The sequence below is a fragment of the Narcine bancroftii genome, chromosome 3 (genome assembly GCF_036971445.1).
Source record: "Narcine bancroftii isolate sNarBan1 chromosome 3, sNarBan1.hap1, whole genome shotgun sequence".
NCBI classification, from domain to species: Eukaryota; Metazoa; Chordata; class Chondrichthyes; order Torpediniformes; family Narcinidae; genus Narcine; species Narcine bancroftii.
The window spans coordinates 281,648,813-281,671,052 of record NC_091471.1 but is presented as its reverse complement, the minus strand read 5'-3'; the positions used below and the strand labels follow the sequence as shown (position 1 = coordinate 281,671,052).

Here is a 22,240-nt window from a genome sequence, read left to right as displayed (position 1 = left end):
AGAGACACAAGAGCTGTTAGCTCAGAAAATAGATATAATGGAAAATTATAACAGAAGAAATAACAAAGATAGTGGGCCTTAAGGAAGATGAAGAAGGCAAGAATATGAGAGAGTTTATAAAAGATTGGATCCCAAGGATCCTAGGATGTCCAGAACTACAGCAAGAAATGGAAATAGAAAGGGCACATAGAGCAGTGGCCTTTAAACCACAACCACAACAAAAGCCAAGATCTATTTTAGTAAAATTCCTAAGATATATTACAAGAGAAAAGGTACTGGAGAAAACAATGGAAAAAGTAAGAGAGGGCAACAAGCCACTGGAGTACAAAGGGCAAAAAATCTTCATTTATCCAGATATAAGTTTTGAACTCCTGAAGAAGAGAAAGGAGTTCAATACAGCAAAGGCGATTTTATGGAAGAAAGGGTATAAATTTATACTAAAGCATCCAGCGGTATTGAAAAAATTTATTCCAGGACAGCAAAACAGACTATTCTCGGATCCAGAGGAAGCACGAAAATTTGCAGAACAATTACAAAATAGACTGAGAGATGAAGACGTGTAACGAGAGTACAAAAGACTGCGAACTAAAAAGACACAAGTTTTGAACTCCTGAAGAAGAGGAAGGAATTCAATACATCGAAAACGATCTTATGGAAAAAAAACTATTCTCGGATCCAGAGGAAGCATGGAAATTTGCAGAACAACTACAAATCAAACAGAGAGATGAAGACATGTAATAAGAGTAAAAATGACCACGATTTATATGTATGTGGGTAAAGAGGTATATGTGTGTATATGTATAATGTGCATACATGAATGTATCCGTATTTAGAGGAAAATATAGATAGTATAGACAAGAATTAATAAGGGAAGGAAATGGAATAGAGGGAATAAGGAGGGAATTAAAAGAGTGACCTTTGTTACATATGAAAAGTGAAATCTTTTCTGGGGGGGGCTGGGTGGGGAAGAGTTACGGTCACTGCAAAATCAGCTGACGCTTGCGAGTGAATTCGCAAATCCAAATGGAGAGGGGAGATGTGGTTGTCCGACAAGGGATAAAGGACAACTCAGGAGGGGAAGGGGAGACTGGGGCTAAAGAAGTTTTAAATAGGAGAATAAGGAAAATGGTTGATGTTTTAGGAATGTTGTCTTATAAAGGGTTCAAAACAAGAAAACAGAAATGGATAAGAAGGAAAGGTAATGATGGAGAAACGGAAAGGGAAGATAAACAAAGTATAAAATGGCTACGTTGAACTATATGACATTAAATATTAATGGAATACATAACCAAATTAAAAGGAAGAAACTGCTAAATTTACTGAAAAAAGAAAAAATTGATATAGCATTTGTGCAAGAAATACATCTAACTGAATTGGAGCACAAGAAATTAAAGAGAGATTGGGTAGGACACGTAACAGCAGCATCGTATAATTCAAAAGCAAGAGGAGTAGCTATATTAATTAGTAAAAATGTGCCATTTAAAATAGAAGAGGAAATAATAGATCCAGCAGGGAGATATGTAATGATAAAATGTCAGATAAATTTGGAGTTTTGCAATCTACTCAATGTATATTCACCTAACGAAGAAGATCAAAAGTTTATGCAAGATATCTTTTTGAAGATAGCAGATACGCAAGTGAACATATTAATAGGAGGGGATTTCAACCTGAATTTGGATTCAAATATGGACAAAACTGGGAAAAAAATTAACAGAAAGAACAAAGTAACCAAATTTATAATTAAATCGATGGAAGAAATGCAACTTTTGGATATATGGAGGAAACAACACCCAAAGGAAAAGGAATATTCATATTACTCGGCTAGACATAAAACATACTCAAGAATAGACCTATTTTTGTTATCAGCTTGTATGCAAGATAGAGTAAGAAAAACAGAATATAAAGCTAGAATACTATCGGTCCATTCACCCTTAATATTGACAGTAAAGCTAGAGGACATCCCTCCAAAAATGTATAGATGGAGATTAATCCCCATGTTACTTAAAAGGCAGGATTTTAGAGAATTTATTGAAAAACAAATTAAAATGTATTTTGAAATAAATACGAAATCAGTGAAAGATAAGTTTATACTATGGGATGCAATGAAAGCGTTCATTAGAGGGCAAATAATAAGTTATGTAACCAAGATGAAGAAGGACTATAATCAGGAAACAGAGCAGTTGGAAAGGGAAATAGTAAATATAGAAAAAGAATTAGCAATGAAGGAAGATACAACTAAAAGAAGAGAATTGGCGGATAAAAAAATAAAATATGAAACACTGCAAACATATAAGGTGGAGAAGAATATAATGAAGACAAAACAGAAATATTATGAACTAGGTGAAAAAAACGCACAAAATCCTAGCATGGCAGCTTAAGACAGAACAAGCTAAGAAAATGGTATTGGCATCAAGGAAAAAAGACAAACAAATTACATATAATCCAAAAGAAATTAAGGAAAACTTTAGAGAATTCTATGAACAATTATACCGAACTGAAAACGAAGGGAAAGAAGGGAAAATAGATGAATTTCTGACTAAAATTGAACTACCAAAACTACAAATAGAGGAACAAAATAAATTAACAGAGCCATTTGGAATAGTAGAAATACAAGAGATAATAAAAAAATTACCAAATAATAAGACACCAGGAGAGGATGGATTCCCAATAGAATTCTATAAAACATTTAAAGACTTATTAATTCCGCCCCTCCTGGAAGTAATCAACCAGATTGATAAAACACAAAGCTTACCAGATTCATGTAAAACAGCAATAATTACAGTAATACTAAAGCAAGGGAAAGATCCACTCACACCAGTCATATAGACCAATATCTTTACTTAACACAGATTATAAGATAATAGCTAAACTATTAGCAAACAGATTAGCAGAGTATGTACCAAAAATGGTAAATCTAGACCAAACTGGATTTATCAAAAAAAGACGCACAACAGACAATATTTGTAAATTTATTAACTTAATTCATGCAGTAGAAGGGAATAAAGCACCAACAGTAGCAGTTGCTTTAGACACAGAGAAGGCCTTTGACAGAGTAGAATGGAATTATTTGTTCAAAGTATTGCAAAAATTCAGTTTACCGGAGAAGTATATTAATTGGATTAAAGCATTATATAAGGGACCACTAGCGAAAGTGACAGTAAATGGACATGTATCAAAGCAATTTAACTTAAGCAGGTCAACACGGCAGGGATGCCCACTATCACCTTTATTGTTTGCGTTAGCTATAGAACCACTAGCAGAATTGATAAGAACAGAAAATAATATAAAAGGGATAAAAATAAAAGAGAAGGAATATAAAATCAGTCTATTTGCAGATGACATCATAGTATACTTAACAGAACCAGAACTATCAATAAAAGAATTATATAAGAAATTGAAGGAATATGGAGAAGTGTCGGGTTACAAGATCAACGTAAATAAAAGTGAAGCAATGCCTATGAATAATGCGGATTTCTCAAAATTTAAGAAGGAATCACCATTTAGATGGCAAATGCAAGCAATAAGATACCTAGGTGTACAAATAAACAAAAATCTCGGCCAACTATATAAACTCAATTATTATCCACTAATGAAAAAATTACAGGACGATTCAGAGCATTGGAAAGATTCACCACTAACACTAATAGGAAGGATAAACTGTATTAAAATGAACATTTTTCCAAGGATATTATACCTATTTCAGGCATTGCCAATACAACTGACAGAGAAATTCTTCAAGGAGTTAAAGAAAATAATAAGGAAATTTTTATGGAAAGGGGGGAAACCGAGGATAGCACTAGATAAATTAACAGAATGGTATAAACAAGGAGGCTTACAACTGCCAAACTTTAAAAATTATTATAGAGCCGCACAATTAAGATACCTATCAGATTTTTATCAAACAAGGGAAAAGCCAGATTGGACTAGATTAGAATTAGATAAAATAGGGGAAAAGATACCTGAACACATATTATATAAATGGGATGAAAAATTGGTACAACATAGAAGTTCTCCAGTATTACATCATCTACTCAATATTTGGAAGAAGATTCAAGTAGAAAGAAATAAAACAAATTATCAATTACCAAAACTAATATTGACGCAAAACAAGTTACTCCCTTTTACAATAGATAACCTTTCCTTTAGAGAATGGGAGAAAAAAGGGATTAAAAGAATAGAAATTTTTTTTCAGGAAATAGATTCTTATCCTTTGAACAAATGAAAGATAAATATAATATAACTCAAGATACAGCGCTGGCATATTACCAATTGAGATCCTACTTGAAGGATAAATTAGGAAGCAGTTTGAGTTTGCCAGAGGGAAGTAACTTTGAATATGTGATTACAGATACAATGATAATCAAAAGATTTATAACAAATATGTATATTAAACTGCAAGAAAAGGAGAATGAGGAAACAAATGGTAAAACTAAACAAAAATGGGAACAAGATTTAAATATAAAGATAAAAAAGGAAACATGGGAGAAGTTATGCTCTGGAACGATGAGAAATACAATAAATATGAGGTTACGTATGATACAATATAACTGGATACACAGACTATACATTACACCTCAAAAGTTAAATAAATGGGACCCAACAGTATCTGATAGATGTTTTCGATGTAAAAAAGAAATGGGAACAACAATTCATGCAATCCGGACATGTGAGAAAGTAGAAAAATTTTGGGAAGAACTAAATCAGATATTAAATAACAGAAAACAATATACCAAAGAATCCAGAGATCTTCCTCCTAAGTAACATAAAAAACAAAGAATTTGGAATTGATTTGGAGGATGCACAAAAAATATTTGTTAAGATAGCTCTAGCCGTAGCAAAAAAATGTATTATGTCAACCTGGAAATTGGAAGATAATTTGAAAATACAACAAATGAATAAATGAATAAATGTATTCCATTAGAAAAAATAACATATAGTTTAAGAAATAATATTGAAATATTCGAACAAATATGGGAGCCTTACATTAAACACAATAGCGAAAACCTACCGGGGACAGTCACTACCTAAGTTAACGGAAGGAAAAGGAAATGAAAAGAATGGACTCAGTGGAATTTCTGGTGTATTTTTATTGAATGACAACATTGTCTGACTGGTTTAATGTATCCTAGATTGTATACCTTAAATGGACGGGAGGGGGGAGGTAGGGAGGGTGGGATGGGAGGAGGGAGGGGGGGGGAGAAAATGGCACTGTATATGTGTGAAAAGGAAAAAGTGTGTACCATGGTTAATGTGATTTATGGTGTGAAAAATAAAAAATTTTTTAAAAAAAGGAAAGTCAGAGTGTAACAATCCAGTGATCATTAGGGGATTAGAGATGGAGAGAGTGAGCAAATTTAGGTTCTTGGGAGTCACTATCTCGGAGGATCTTTCCTGGACCCAACACACCAATGGCATCGTGAAGAAAGCCCGTCAGCACCTCTACTTCTTCACGAGTTTGCGGAGGATTGGTATGACACTAGAAACGCTGGCAAATTTCCACAGAGGTGTGGTTGAAAGTGTACTGACTGGCTGCATCACCATCTGGCATGGGAACACCAATACCCCTGAGCGTAAAGCCCTCCAAAAGATAGTTGACAACAACCCAGGAACGCTGCTGTCGGAGGGCAACAGCAATCATCAAAGACCCTCACCACCCAGCACATGCTCTGTTCTCACTGCTGACAACTCACACCCACCAGGTTCAGGAACAGCTGCTACCCCTCCACCATCAGACTCCTCAATGACGAACTCAATCAGGAACTTATTTAAGGACTCTTGCTTGTGCGCTTTGGTTATCTTCTTTGTTCTCCCTTAATTGCAGTCTGTTTACATCTCTTTGTTTGTTTACATGTTTTACGCTATGTAGTTTATTTTTCGCACTACCAATTAGTGGTCATTCTGCCTCGCCCGCAGGGAAAAGAATCTCAGGGTCGTATGTGATGTCATGTATGTACTCTGACAATAAATCTGAACTCTGAAAGACACACTAACCTGTTGCAATGCTTGATTTGCTCTGGACCCAGCTCCGCTTGCCTGGAAGTTCCTCTGTTAGCCTATCCAAAGCGAAATGATGGTCGTTCCCTGGAGTTTGTTGAGTGTTTCTCTCCTTTTCAAAGGGAGATGCTGTGCGGTGTTCCTTATCAGCAGGGCTTGGAGACTGGAAGGTGTCCCTTGACTCTGCCAGGAGCTGTATCCCTGGCTTGAGTACTTTCTTCTGCTGTGTCGGCTGAGAGGGCCCAACCTCTGGTCTTGGCCCCTTGTTGGGAAAGGCAGGCGATGCAGAAATCAGGACTTTGCCTGGAGTTTGCGGTGAGAAAGTCACCTCGATGGCATTCCCACCACCTGTTCTGGTGTACCCCTGAGTTCCAATAGGAATCAAAAGGCTGCTGACTGGGGTTTTGAGTGAGCTGGGAGTGCCTGAGGCATTCAATTCTTCTGGAGTATTTATGTCGAGGTTCACGGATGGACTGTGGATTTGCTCGACATCCGAGCGTCCAAATCTAAAAAAAAAGATTCCACATTCAATCCTGATTAGAACTCATTCCACACACAGAAGTCCAGATTCTCGGGCAATATTTTTAAAATTCATATTCAAGGAGAAGTGAACAGATACATTTTCATGAAAAAATACACAAATGCTGGAGAAAACCAGCAGGTCAAACAATGCCTTTATTTATCAAAGGTGAAGATACATCACCAACGTTTCGGGCCTGAGTACCACATAAAGTTTGACCTGCTGAGTTTCTCCAGCAATTGTGTGCTTTTTTTCAGATAAATTTTGATAGTTTATTCATTATCAAAGCGAGCAGTTTTAAGGAAAAATAAAGTCCACACTTGGAAAAATGTAAACATAAAAATTTTTCACTAGAAAAGAGCAGAGTGTAATGCTTGAAATAATGTTTAAAAATGAACATTGCAAAATACAGTATAAATATATTTCTCTCTCTTTAGGTTAAGCATGGTCGCTTGAGGAGCGGGGAGATGCCATGCATTGGGAGTGGCAGCAGAGCCACACATGGTCGGGGGGGGGGGGGGGTGGGTGGGGGCGTCAAAAGGAATACAAGGTGAAAGGAGGTGGCAGAGCAGGTTCACTCTCAGGATCTTTGGGTACGCCATTGGTTTTCCAGAAATACGCAGTCTTCTCCCCCCCCCCCCCCCCCCCAGGTAGAGAGTATAGATTTACGGTAAAAGGGGGGAAAAGATTCAAGGGGACCAGAGAGGCAATTATTCGCATAGTGGATGATTGGGGGAGGGGGAGGGGTGTGGAACGAGCTGCCAGAGTTAGTGGGTACAATTACAACATCCAGATGTTTAGTCGGGTCAGAGAGCTTGGGTCACACAGCATGGAAACAAGCCCTTCGTCTCAACTTGTCCAGGCCAACCAAAATGTTCGGCCAACACTGGCCCCACCTGCCTTCATTGGCTTATATCCCTGTGATAGTACAGATCTATCACCAATGTACATAGTGTATATAGTTACTGTATCTAGACTGTGCTTACAGCGATTGGCTGAGAGCTTAGCCACGCCTATTGTCTGGGCCTTAAAGGGTTGTGTCCCTCGCCAGGTCGGATCATTCCGGACTGGTCGGCCACCTGTGAAGAGCTCCTGTCTTTTGCTAATAAAATTCTTTCGACGAGCTCTACAATCCCTCTAAGCCCATCCTATCCATGTATCTGTCCAATATTTTTTCTTAAACATTGGCATAGTACCTGCTTCAACCACCTCCTGTGGCAGCCCATTCCAACACTCTGTTTAAAAAATTTACGCTCAGGTTACTGTTAAATCTCCCGCCCCCCAACCCTATGTACTCTGGTTACCAATTCCCCTACTTTGGATAAGACTCTCTGCGTTCACCCGATCTATTGGTCTCATGACTTTGTACCCCACTATGAGATCACTTCTCATCCTCTTGCATGCTGAGGTTTCAAGCCCCAGCCTCCTCAACCTCTCCCCATTACTCAGGTCAACATTTCCTGGCAACATCCTCATAAATCCTCTCTGCAACCTCTCCAATTTGATAGCATCTCATAGTGCGGTGACTAAAACTGAATAATATACTCCAAATGGAGCCTCACTAACGTCTTATCCTTACACCACTGCAACATGACCTCCTATGCACATAGAGTGCTGCTGGCAACTCGAGGCAAGGAAACCATGGAGTCTGGCTTGAACTGGCTTGTGGGGTCCCAGGTATCGGAACCGGGTTCTATGCTCAACACTCTGACTGATGAAGACCAATGTTCCAAAATAAGTTTTGACCTCCCTTTCACCTATGATGCCACTTTCAGGTACCATGTACCTATACTCCCTGATCCCTCCATTCTACAACACTTCCTAGATCCCTTCTATTCACTGTACAAGTTGGTACGTGGATAGACCACATTTAGACTCGAGGATATGGGCCAAACTCAGGCAAATGGATGAAGTGGGCCAAAGGGCCTTCCTTCCATCACTGTATAACTCCACAATCTTACATGCAGGCACTGATCTGGGCAGCTGGACCACAGAGGCCCATGATTCAGCATGGTCATCCACAGCAGCCATCGGTAGTTGCTACTCAATTAAGTGGGATAGATTATAGATATGTTTTTGGGAGATAAATTGGGGCAGATTTTATTTTTAGTGTAGGCCACTTTAAAACAGATCTTATTTAAAATACTGGAGCTCTACTCATGCTAGACATGTCAGCCCCAGAGCCTCTGCAAAAGCTTTGGAGAGTGCCCAAGAGACTTCACCAATGGATTCACGATGTTGTTTACAAAAAGGCAACAGATGAAAGAACTCATCAGAGCCGCAGATTGTCTGGAGTGGAACGTGCTGTTCTAGGAGGGTCATGTGGTTTTTAAAGCAGAGAGTCAAACAGGTATTTTCTCTGATAGAGACAGAGATCAGTTCTACAGTTTTACAGTTCAGCAGCAGCAGCTGGGACTGGAACAGGACAAGCTGGCAAGCTTGTGGAAAAACCCCATTTGGAAGACGGATTGTGAGTGCTTAGTTCAGCCTGGCCCAAGCCCTTGTGGTTCATGCAAGAGGAGAGGACTGGCTGCCTAATGTTTCACTTGGAATAAATGAAACAAAAAGGAACTCTGTGGTGACCTGAAAGAAAGAGGTTATCATCTGGAGAACCCTGAAGGGGCAAGTTTCTTCGGCAAGACACTGAAATGGCTGATGTAAGGTAAAACATCATGAGATGGGAATGTGTAAGGAGTTACCCTGTACAGGGCTGTAACAAGATGTGAATGCATCCTTGTACTTACAAGATAAGAGAGACATTGATGGATTGAGAGGCAGGAAGCTAGCAGGGAAAGGATAGCAACAGTTTTAGTCATTGGACAAGTAATGATATGATGATGTTCTAAGCACGTATCCAAGGGTATAAAAAATCACCATTTTGCTGATAACGGCAGAATGCATTCTCCGACTAACATGGTTAGTTGCAAGTGTTACAATCCGGTAATAAAGAACAAAGAACCCTGATTTCGACTCAGTCTGGTGTTTGTCTCACTCATTCATGAACAAAGCAGACCTAACAATTTGGTGACCCCGACGTGATGGGTGAGTGAACACTGGACGACGGTTTCTGTTTTTTCTGACAATCATCTCAGCCGGCTGATAAAAAGGTCCAGAGAAGCCTGTTTTAACAAAATTCTCTTTTTTTTTAAATCTTTATGATTGTCAGTAAGAACTGGAGATCGGACAAATTAGACGACCACAATTGAAGGTCGCATGCCAGGATTGTAACACGTAAGTGATTACAGACAAGATAAAAGTCCTTAAGGTGTTTGAATGACATTTATTAAGTGCTTCGCAAGAAACTACTAGAGTTTAAAAGTCTTTATTGTGTCGTTGCAAAGTCCAATAGAGTGAGAAGGTGGTCTATAAACAATTGAGGACCTGAGTTTTCTGCCCTAAACTGGTTATTAAGAGGAGAAATCTCCCACGTGAAGGTTGGGCTTTGAAAGAAAACAAAGGTTCAGGCTTATTGGCCTCAATTGTATCTGAGAGACTGACTTATAAATGTCCGGTAGGTATGATAATGTCTGTACACTTGAGAAGTTAAGAATTTATTTCCCCAATTCGCCGTGGTGGAATACCACAGCAGACACTAGAGACCTTGAGACAACAAAAAAAGTACTCAGGGACGCCTGCCTGGTGAACAAGAACGACGACAGAAGGCTGCGACAGCTGTGTCCGGATCAGGTAGGAGATATTAATGAAAAAGTTGACAAACTCCTAAGAGACACCCAGTTTATTCGAAATACTTTTGTTAAGTTAAATGAGGGTATTCCCAACATCACCAAGGAGATAAAGTTACGTAAATTCATAGATTGGTACAGGGAAACAGGACAAAAGTATAGCCCAAATATTTGGTTTTCTAGTTGTAATTTAACTTTCAGACCCCTTTGGGAAAACAGAGAGTGGAAAACGAGCAATCAGAGTATACAGGACAGTCTGAAGTCAATTGGAGGACAAGACTTAGAGACTGTTCCTTTAAAAGATATTAGTCATCCAGCTTGCAAGGAGACATTTTTAAAAGCAATTTTCGTTGACATAGATCCCCTAAACGGACAAAAACCTAAATTAAAACAGGCATTAGAAAGCGATCCCGCAGCTATGGCTGTACAGTTGCCTGCTAAGACTTTTGACCAAGTTATTAAGGAAATTAATCAGGAATTAGAGGAGCGAAATACCAGTAATGCGGCATTGGAAAAACAAAAAATGCTCCGAAAATGTGTAGACCGCTGGAGGAAGAGGGGTTGGTTACCCGGGGGCACTGAGATGTTCCTGACAGGTGAGGAAAAAAAAAATTTTAAAACGTAGAGGCTTAGATAAGCTGGAAGAAACAAAACACAGAAGGGAAAGGAAAAGTGCCTGTTTCCAGTTTCCAGCCACGAAGTGTCCGGGTTTGCTCTCTCCCTCCCTCCTTTCACCCTCCCCTCTCTCTCTTCTCTCCCCCTCTCTCTCTTCTCCCCCCCCTCCTCTCTCACCCACTCCCCCTCCCAATCCCAATCTGTGGCGGTGCTGCCCTGAAATCCCCAGGTTGGGCAGGGCAGAGAAATACAATTTGGTTTTAATTTTGTGCCCACAATTCCAGCTCCGCATCAAATGGGATCCTGTTTTATCCTCTCTCCCTCCCTCTTTCCCGCACCCCCACCATTGCGGGATCAGGGCAGACATTGTGGGCTGACGTGTAGCTCACTCGAGGTGGGAGGGAAGGAAGGAGTGATAGTTCCCAGTGGTGGGAGACCCAATCTGATCCAGACCAGTGATCACAGGATGAGAACCTTTTAAAACCTTTGAAACGAAAGTGTTAATCTGAAGACTTTTCTCCCAGTGGGGCCAGTGCAAGGCATTTTCTCTCTCTATCTCCTGTGCTCTGTGTATCTGCCTCTCTATCTCTTTCTCTCGCTATGCTCTCTCTCTCTCTCTCTCTCTCTCTCTCTCTCTCTCTCATAGTCTCTGGATGTATGTGATGTCATGTATGTACTCTGACAATAAATCATTTATAAGTGAGTCTTATACAATTAAACAAAACGGGACACAGAAAACAAAATCTTTAATCGCGAGTCAGCAAAAAAGAGGGTGAGAGACAAGGAGATGCAGTACCGCGATGTCCTAGCTATATTCGAAGAATTTGGTCTCCCTGATAACCCACCTATTATGGCCCCTGTAGAAATAGCTTGTAGACCCCCGCCCTATGCATATGTGGAGTCACAAGGTGCCCCTGGCACCCCAGATGGGATACTGGAGTCACGTCCTTTATATCCAGATATTGAGACACTGGGGTGTGACAAGAACCTCGGGAATAGGGACACATCAGACGAGGTACAGGCCCCTTTAATAAAAATAGAAGGGGGAGTAATAGATGTGGAGACCCCTCTGGAGTCCAAGAAAATAGAAAAGGAGTTAGAGATACAGAAATGGAACATGAAAAAGGTTCAGGATAACATTAAAAACTTAAACAGAGATATTAATGTGCTGGGGCAGATCAGTGAGGATCAAAAAGAATTAATGGTAGGTGTATTGAAGGAAGTGGAAAAGATAACTACAACACTGTCAGGAGAAATTAAAGCTGAAGGAATGGTAATAGGAGTAAAGGACAAAAAGTGTAGTACAGATGAGGAAACGAGATACGATCCACCATGGGAGGAAAGTAAAAGGAAAAGACTCGGGAGGGAGAAAAATAGACATGCCTACCTGGACATAGTTAGGACAAAAGAGAAAGATGTGAAACAACTAAACTATGGCCGAAAAGATTATCTTAGAGATGAACGTGACCAATATACCTTTGACCCTGAGACATTGGAAGCTGATAGGGACAGTGACAGTGACGAAGAAGAGTCAGAACAAGGTGGGATAAATAAATGCATGCCAAGAGTAAAGAAGGAGCAGAAATCCCCAAAATTGAGATATCAATGCCCATTACTGATCACGGGACGAGGAACTCAAAAATATGTACCCTGGTCACGAATGGACTTAGAGAGTTTAATGAAAAAACTACCTCCGTTGAGTAATGGGGCTAGTCCATGGATTTCTTGTTTTGAGCGAGAAACCTGCCAAGAACAATTAGCACTCGCAGATGTCAGAACTATCATGATAAGATTAAAGGCAGAAGGGGCCCTGAAGCAAATAGAGAGAATTGTAAGAAGCAGTAAATTGGGGGATGAAATAGAATTTAACCCACTTCGGAATAAATTTTGGGAAGCACTTAGAGAAACATTTCCTACACCCTATAGTTTGGATGCCTTGGTAACCCTTCAACTAAAGGAAGGAGAGACTGCACACGAGTATTTCACTCGAGCATGGGACTTATGGGAAACAGGGACTGGAGAAAGACCCGACCACAGCCCCTTAGGAAGGGCTCACTTTCGTAATGGGATAATAAACGGACTACCTGCTACGGTTCAAGCAAAATTAAGGGACATTGTGGGAGTAGAGACAATGTCAGAGGATTTGTGGAAAAGACACCTGACACATGCAATCAAACGACATCGTCAATCAGAGCATGCTAAGTCAGAAAGTGCGTCCCAGAAGGAGGTGGACAAAACAACCGATAAATTGGTGAGAGCCATAGAACATATAGGGATTAAATTAGCGGCCCAACAGATAGTCCCACAGGTCATGGGGCCAGTGATAAATCCGGGACCCCAAGTAAGAAATGGTTGGGAAAGACAGCTAGGTACAATGTATAGAGGGGAACATGCAGTATGCTGGTACTGCCAAAATCCTGGACACTACCAGCGGAACTGTCCGGAGGCTGGGAGAGCAAGGGGAAAAAGATTACCCTCTATTAGAGGCTATCGGGGAAGAGGAGGAAACTTAAGAGGACAAGCAAGGGGTAGGGGTGGACACATTGATGGGCCCCAGAGAATCGGGGGGTGGCAGAGTGATCAACAAGTCCAGGCACCTCAGTGTAATGACTATATTGAGGAAGGTGCTGAATTTGATTATTGAAGGTGCCCTGGAGAATCAAAAATCACGCCTCCCTGGGAGCCACCAAAAATTTGGGGGACGGTAAATGGAGAAAAAATTGAATTTATGGTTGACACAGGGGCAGCAGTTACGACAGTGATTAAAAAACCCCCAGGGAGCACATTTTCGGGCAAAACATTATCTACAATAGGATTCTCCGGGATAAGGGAAACACAGCCCTATACAGATAACATCGACATGACATTTGGACGACAAAGGGTTAAAACGCCTGTCCTGGTTGTGCCAAGTTGCCCCATTAATTTATTAGCAAGGGACATTCTTACCAAACTAGGAATAACCATACAATGTTCTGAGAAGGGCCTTCGGTTAACATACCCAGGGGATACAATAAGAAGGGAAGACAGAAACGATACATTGTCCATTTATCTTTGTAGGTAAGGAGGGAATAGCTGCTATGGTTGTCATGACAGAAGAACAAATGGAGTGGTTCTGCTTAGGAGTAGAAAGTGTGCCTCATGTGACCTTGGGTATTGCCAAAGATCATCACGCTCGACAGCTGGGTCCGATGGTAAAGGAAGCGATAGGGTGTGAATACAGGCAGACAGAAATCCCGGGATATTCCACCTCGGAGGGAGGAAAATTTGTCAGACTGAATATTGAAGCATGGGACCAGGTAGTGAATGAGAAAGTAGAAAGAGACCGAGCCATAGAAGGAGAAAATATTGATCACAGAGACTCAGACAAATATCTTTCTAATCTGAGTCCACATATATGGACAACGGGGCCCTATGATGTGGGAGTAATAAAAGGAGAGGTATTTCTAGAATTGGCCAACCCCGGGCAGAAACCAATATGGAGAAAACAATACCGCTTGTCGCCCAGTCAGGAGGAGGGTATTAAAGGAACGATAGAAGGGTTAATGGAGTCAGGGGTTTTAAGGGCGGCACCTGACAGTATGTGGAACACGCCCATCATGCCTGTTCCCAAACCGGGTAGAAAAGACTGGAGGATGGTACACGACCTCCGGGAGATTAACTTGGCTACCAAGACTATCGGGAGACCAGTCCCAGACCCATATGTAGCACTTAGGGCTCTGAGTCCGGAGCACGAATACTATACTGTCATTGATCTGGCAAACGCATTCTTCTGCTTGAAATTAGCTGAGGAATGCCAAGACTGGTTCACTTTCACTTACCAAGCACATCGGTACACATACACTAGATTACCTCAGGGTTATAAGGACAGTCCAGGACTGTTCAATCAGGCCCTTAGCGAAATCCTAATGAAATTAAAGCTCCCGGAAGATGTTACACTGATTCAGTATGTAGACGACCTACTATTAGCAGGGAAAACGCCACATGAGTGCCTGACAAGGACAGCAGTTTTACTCAAGGGGTTAGGCGAGGCTGGATTTAAAGTAAAAAGGTCGAAATGTCAGATCGGAAGGAGGGTGGTAACTTTCCTAGGAAGACTCGTGGGTAAAAACGGTACGGCCATGTCTGAGGCACATAGAGAAAAGATACTAGGGTATCGAAAACCTACTACAGTACAGGTCATGCTTCCCCGGGCTCTGAGCCTAATTAAGGTGGCGGGCCATTCCCCAGATAACACAAAGGAAGGGAAGGGAAACACGGCGGCTGACAGGGCAGCCAGACAGGTTACTGGTTATCATGAACATATACAGGGGATGATTTTGAGGTCCCATAACAAAAAAAATGAATCTGAAACTAAGGAGACTTGTAGCAGATTGAATGACTACACAGATGAGAAGGGAGAGGGACCCCCACCGAATATTGAGCACCTAATAGAAATACAGGAAAAAGCTAGCCCAAGTGAGAAAGAGGAATGGATGAAACGCGGTGCCACTCGACAGGAGATCAGCTATGAAAATCAGACAGTACATGTTTGGCGCTCCCCTATAGGTACGATAGTTGCCCCTCGTCAATTACTCCCACTATTATTTGAAGAAGCTCATGGGCCGACTCACATTAGCGCCACCAAAACTTATAATACGCTTAAACAACATTGGTGGAATCCCCACTTACGCGAGCACATTGACAACTTTAGAGCTGAATGTACTATCTGCAACGGGCATAACCAAAGGATCACCTTACCCCACCCGCTTTTACGATTTCCAGTACCGACAGCCCCGTGGAAAGAGATCTATATTGACTATACAGATATGGGTACTGACCTTAGGACAAAGGAGGGTTACCGATATCTTTTAGTGGCAGTAGATAGGTTCTCACGATGGGTGGAGGCTATTCCAACAAAGAAAGAAGATGCGGATAGTGTAATAGGCTGGCTAACGCAAGAGTTAATACCCCGCTATGGAGTCCCCAGCAGGATATGCTCTGATAATGGGTCTCATTTTAAGAATGAGCTGATCCGACAGGTTGAAGAATACCTAGGGATCAAACACCGTTTTGGTAGTGTCTATAGGCCTGAGAGCCAGGGGTTAGTAGAAAGGGCAAACAGAACGATAAAATCTAAATTGGGGAAAGTTTTAGGGGGGACCAGGTTGAATTGGGTTGAGGCATTGCCATTAGTACTGATGTCTATGCGACAAGAGAAGGCCAAAGATACCTTCCTGTCACCGCATGAGATTCTAACGGGTTGACCCATGCCCGGTCCAAAGACTGATCCAGCATGGGTTAAGTTGTGGGAAGAAAGGGAAGTGGAACTAGATCATTATATGCAGATGCTGGGTAATATGGTTGCTTTAGTTTCACAACAGGTGGCGAATGCTAGTAAGGAGAACCCGGACACCGAAAGAGTTCCAGTAAAGGAGGGAGACCTGGTGTATATCCGTAAACCAGGTAAAGTACATTGGACTGAATTTAGGTGGTCTGGACCATACACTGTTACCGCCGTAACAGATAGGTCGGTAAGAATTGACAAACCAGGGGATCATAATTGGCATAATTTTGCCTACTGTTCCAAGGCAAAACAGCACGTAGCCAGCCTTGATAGAATTGATGAGACTCATGCAGACGATACCGGGGGCCCTATGGGCAGTACTACTAATGGGATGCCAGATAAGTCAGCAGAATAGCTCGGATTCCTGCGGGGCCAAAGTTATTCTAAAGGTAGACATAGACAGGGATAACACCTTCCAGTTCGATCTATGCAGTATAATAGCGTGTGGTTAGAATGAGGCGTCCTGGAGAGGATATGATGTTTACATGTGTGCCTTTCAAATAGGATATCCTAAATGGGGTCTACATGTCTGTCCGTCTTGGGGTGAGGTTTGGTGGTGGACAGGACCCGACACTAGATGGATAAGAAAACCCCTTAACAAAGGGTCCAGCAAACCTTATTATAATTTTTTCACTAAAATCTCCCTAATACGTGGTGCTGTGACCTATTCAATGAAAGGAGAGAATCCCCTGATTTTGACAGTAAAGGCGGGGCTGCGCAACCCGTGGAATATGAAGGGATGGAGCTCTAAGACATGCGAGGGGGGCACAGGGAGAGAACATGGTGTCGGAGACCTCTTCTATCTAATGATTGGAGTGTCTATTAATGGAAAAGATCCTTGGGGAGTGGTGAGGTTCGACTTACTAACATACACAAGGACATAATTAAACCCACTTCGAAAGAGGGGGAAGTGAGAAAATTCGACAGTACGAAGATGTCCAGGGGAGAGAAGATAGCAATTGAGACAGGTATTGATGAGTCAAACTCCTGGATAGATCAGATGGGTAAATATGCGGACCAAGCAGGCTATGGGAACTGCTGGGTCTGTGCCCGAGGAAGGCCATTATTACGGATGAGCAGATCAATTTTTGAGGAGACAGATGCTATGGACTGCGCCTTGAACCTAATGTCAGAATCCAACCCACTGAATAGGTGTCTGATATGGGAACAGACGTTTCCCATAGCTCCGGCTAATGTAGCTCCCCCTGTCTTTAGATCCACAGGCATAACTAATGTTACTTGTTTTGCCAACAACAACACAGCAGCGCACGTTTTCCATGTGGGTTGGCTGCCCAGCGACTCGTGCAGGACTCATGTTGATCTCTCACATAGCAGTAGTGCAACCCGCTTGACCCAGGCTAGGGCGGATATTTGGTGGTTTTGTGGAGGAAGAGTGCTGTACAACTGGCTCCCCGCTAACTGGGATGGTCGGTGTGCTCTAGTAACCCTTAATGCGCCAATGCTGATTGTCAAAAGGCAGGAGGGAGACGAGGATTCCCTAGAATTGCGCCACACAGAGAGTTGGCTGTGGAGAAAAAGGAGGAGTGCTGGACTCTTGGGGCCGGGAGGAAGGAACCCTGATGGGGTATGGATTGATGCCATTGGCCAAGCCCGGAATATTCCGGACGAATTTAAATTAGCCGATGAGATTGCAGCTGGGTTTGAAAGCTTTCCTGTTTTTAGTGCAATTTTTCCCATCACTGTAAATAAGAATGTTAATAGGATCAACCTTATTCACTATAATGTCCAGCGCCTTGCAAATTTGACCAGGGACGTTGTTGAGGCAATACATCAACAACTGTCAAAAACTTCCCTTATGACACTTCAGAATAGGATAGCGATTGATATGGTCCTGGCAGAGAAAGGTGGAGTGTGTGCTATGTTTGGAGATCTATGCTGCACTTCTATCTCTAATAACACAGGGCCAGATGGATCACTCACTAAGGGGTTAACGAAACTTAGGGCATTGGCGAAAGAATTAAAAGCCCAGTCTGGAGTCTCCAATCCTGTTTTATCCTGGTTACAGGGAGTGTTTGGGAGATGGAGCACATTGTTAGGACAACTTTTGCTGGGTTTGTTCATTTCTGTATCAATTTTTATCACTTGTGGCTGTTGTTGTATTCCATGCATTCGAACGCTGGTCACGAGGACCATAGAGAGAGCCTTTGCTGACCGTGATGAACTGCCTCCGAAATATCAAGCTGTGCAGGCTGTGGAGCAAGACTATCTCACATTACAGGAGGCGGAGAAAGTTGCTGAGATCGATCTGGAGTCTGAAGGGGAATGTGATGGGAAGGAGGGATTGTGAATTAGATTGTTACACATATAATTTTAACCTTGCTTGTAACCTAAATATTATAACCTTGATTGTAGAACAAATATTATAACATTGATTGTAACACAAACATTATTAATCAGATTGTAGAACAAGTATTATGAATTAGATTGTAGACCATATGTTAACTTGGGAATTTACTAATGTACGGGGGGTTAGCTAGTTTTTTGCTTGGGGGCAAATGGGATGAAACTTGTAAACGGGCAATGGGATCGGGGTGACGGATGGGGGGTGTACGCAAAGGAGGGTTGGGGGAGCCCTCGCCCACCAGCCGAACTACCCTGTGAACAGAACCCGTATAGAGCTTGGCAATAATAGGCGAACTAATGTAACGCGGTGGTAGCATAGTCAGGGCGAGATTGTCCTCTAAAGAGGACAAAGGAGGGATTGTAAGGTAAAACATCATGAGATGGGAATGTGTAAGGAGTTACCCTGTACAGGGCTGTAACAAGATGTGAATGCATCCTTGTACTTACAAGATAAGAGAGACATTGATGGATTGAGAGGCAGGAAGCTAGCAGGGAAAGGATAGCAACAGTTTTAGTCATTGGACAAGTAATGATATGATGATGTTCTAAGCACGTATCCAAGGGTATAAAAAATCACCATTTTGCTGATAACGGCAGAATGCATTCTCCGACTAACATGGTTAGTTGCAAGTGTTACAATCCGGTAATAAAGAACAAAGAACCCTGATTTCGACTCAGTCTGGTGTTTGTCTCACTCATTCATGAACAAAGCAGACCTAACACTGATTAATAAAGGAATAAGTTGTGGGTGTCCAGCGAACAACAAATCTCTCTCTGAAAACTGACAAGAACCTTCCTGAGCAGTAACCATTTACCTTTCAAGCACCAAAGCCTGGTGAACTTTACAAATATTAAATTCTGTGCACAGTATAAGAATTTCCTGCAACCAGTGAACTTGGAGGAATGAGAAGTGAGATTGGACTGTGAACCAAAGAACTTTTCTGAACTTACACACTCCTTACTTAGAATTAGAAGGGGGTTAAGTTAGGTTAGTTGAGTCAATAGTGATGTTAAAGTGTGATTCTGTTTTCATGTTTAAAGATAATTAAAAGCAGCTTTTGTTGAAGTAACCATTTATCTTGCAGCTGGGTTTTGGGGTCCTCTGGGCTTGGAACAGAAGTCACTTCTCAGCTGCCTAGCAGTAAGGCCTGCTCTCTGTTGGGAAAGCCACCACCAAGGAGGAACACAAGAAAGAACAGTTCACGGCTTGGAGGCAGCATCGAGGGAGGTGCAGTGTGATAACTCGCCGGTGAACTGGTCCCTGGAGATAACAGCTCTACAGGATTTCCAAAGAGCCGTGTGTACTCCTGTAACATCGTTTTTTTTGGAACTGCAACTGTGAATATTTATGAATGTTAGATTTATTATATATTTTTTCTCTCTTTTAGTACATTGTTTATTACAACGTTGTGTAGCTGCAGCAAGGAAGGATACTTTCAATGTAGCTGTACTTTGTACTGATGTGCATGACAATAAACTCTCAGGAAGTTTATTGTCATCTGATTCCACAAGTACAACCCAGTGAAACACTGTTCTCCGATCCTCGGTTCAAAATATGCAGACACACAACTGGACATAATACAAACAATACGTATGCAGGACAAATATTTCATCTATACAAATAAATAAATAAATATTGCTCTGTGAATATGATTCAAGTTTCAAGATTCAATTTTTTATAATAGTAATAAAATACTGCTCTATTACATGAAATTTCTTTTTGCCTCCTGCAAAGACGACAGATTCACCACCAGCAGGAATTGCCCAAGTGCCTCTTACAGTCAGAGAAGCAAAAGAGAACGCTCCCCAGAGTCACCAAGTGTCCGTAGATGCACTTCCAATGCTTCTGCAGCCCCCGCAGCCACATAGAGTCCAGCCCCAGCAGCCACATAGAGTCCAGCCCCAGCAATTGGCAACCTGAGCTCCAGATCCGAATCTCCGACATGGTCAGGGACCCTTGAGCAGCCTTAGCATCTCCTTGCAACCCGGTTCCGATACCTGGGACCCCACAAGCCAGTTCAAGCCAGTCTCCAGCAGCCCACAGCTTCCATGGTTTCCTTGCCTCGAGTTGCCAGCAGCACTCTACGTGCAGAGCCCCCTCACTGGTCCTCCGCCGTGGTCAACACCCCCATGGGTCGTCTCCTCCTCTTCTCCCTCTCAGGCAGTGCATGAACTTCCCGTCCTCTAGTGCCCTGCTCCAGTCCTCCACTTACCCGGAGTCTTCAGCCCCCTCGTGGCTAGAGCAGATTAATAAGCACCGCCATCTTGGGTGCAGACCCACGGTTGCAAGATTTCAACTAAAATCACCATCGGCTTCTCCAACGGGCCATTCAAAGCCCATTCAGAGTTCATGGCAGTCAACTGGGCAGCTGGACTCTCAGGGAGCGCTATATCTCCACTCCTTGGCTTCCTGCGGGTCTGCAACAGCAGCAGGTGCTGCCACCATCTTTCAAGAAAGTCTCGGAGTGATTCCTTTGATCGCTCAGCATTCTCACTGCCAATGGGAAGAAACTATTCCTCAGCCTGGTGGTGCTGGCTCTGATACTCCTGGACCTTTTTCCTGACAGGAGCAGCTGAAAGATGCTGTGTGAGGGGTTGGAAGCGATCCACAATGATTTTCAATGCCCTCTTCAGAGAGCGGTGGATGGGGGGGGTGGAGGGAGGGAGATTCATCATCATCGGATGTAGAGTCACAAGTTCCTTTTCGCCTTTCCCCTCGAGGTCCTCAGGCCTCCCTGTCCATGCCCCTAATGCTTGTCCCGCTGATCCAGCTTATGCAGCACTGTATTATTGCCACGCAAACTCCGACAGGGGGCAAAGATGAAACAAATTGAGACTCAGCATTCAGAGGAAATGTCAGACATGCTTTTGAAGCCTCCTGGACACCCCTGAAATCTTCTCTGCAACTCAGCACAAAATGAAGAGAGAACTGTGGAGAAGTCCTTTAGCGAGCAGCATGGAAACTTGATTCCCTTCAAGAGGCCGGCGTTGGAAAACATGACCCTATTCCCACTACAAATCACGCAGCAGAGGGTGAGACCACAAATGACATCACTCCCTCAGCATTCAATACACCAAAGGTCTTGTATGCCCCAGATCTCTCTCTCTCACACCCCCACACACGTGTCCAGTTGAATTTTCTATCTGGCATCATTTACAGAGAGAAACCATGCTAGCTTGGAATTACACTCAAACTTACAACGGCATGTGCCTGGTCAAGATCCAACTGGAACATAGAACAGTGCAGCCCTTCAGCCCACAATGTTGTTACAGAGTATTCTGAAGTGGCTTGGGAGGAATTGCTAGAGCAACTTGCACACACATATTTTAAAACACAGAACTTTTGCAGGTCTTCTGCAGAGTGCTATTTTGCAGAAAGCAATGAAGTAGCAAAGAGCCTGGGACAGCATGTGATCTTTGCAGACAGGGGAGAACAGTTTGGTCTCAGAGAGGGAGGGTGTGAAAACAGAGAGAGAGAGAGAGAGAGAGAGAAGACAGAAATCAGTTCCAGAAGGACAAAGCTGGCAAACATTTGGAAGGCTGCCTGGCTAAAGGAGAAGACTAGTGATCTGAAAGGTGACCTGAAAGGAGGAGGATCATCTGGAGAACCCTGAAGGGGGCAAGTTTCGTCAGCAAGACTGATTAAACAGGAATTAGGTGTGGATGTCCTGGAAGAGGAATCTCTCTCTGAAAACCAGCAAGAACCCTCCTGAGTGGTAACAACTTGCCTGTTAAGCACCA

General features: G+C 42.4%; 1 protein-coding gene across 1 annotated transcript in view; it reads right to left on the bottom strand.

Annotated features, from left to right (window-relative positions):
- The window catches only part of micall2a (mical-like 2a), a 76,038-nt gene that overhangs the window by 30,588 nt on the left and 23,210 nt on the right, over positions 1–22,240 (bottom strand). Inside the window, exons 3-7 of the mRNA XM_069923223.1 lie at positions 22,030–22,109; positions 20,758–20,993; positions 20,279–20,497; positions 8,476–8,497; positions 5,992–6,500 (exon numbers count right to left, since the gene is read on the bottom strand). Coding sequence (XP_069779324.1) covers positions 5,992–6,500; positions 8,476–8,497; positions 20,279–20,497; positions 20,758–20,993; positions 22,030–22,109 — 1,066 coding nt within the window. The remainder of the gene's footprint in view (positions 1–5,991; positions 6,501–8,475; positions 8,498–20,278; positions 20,498–20,757; positions 20,994–22,029; positions 22,110–22,240) is intronic.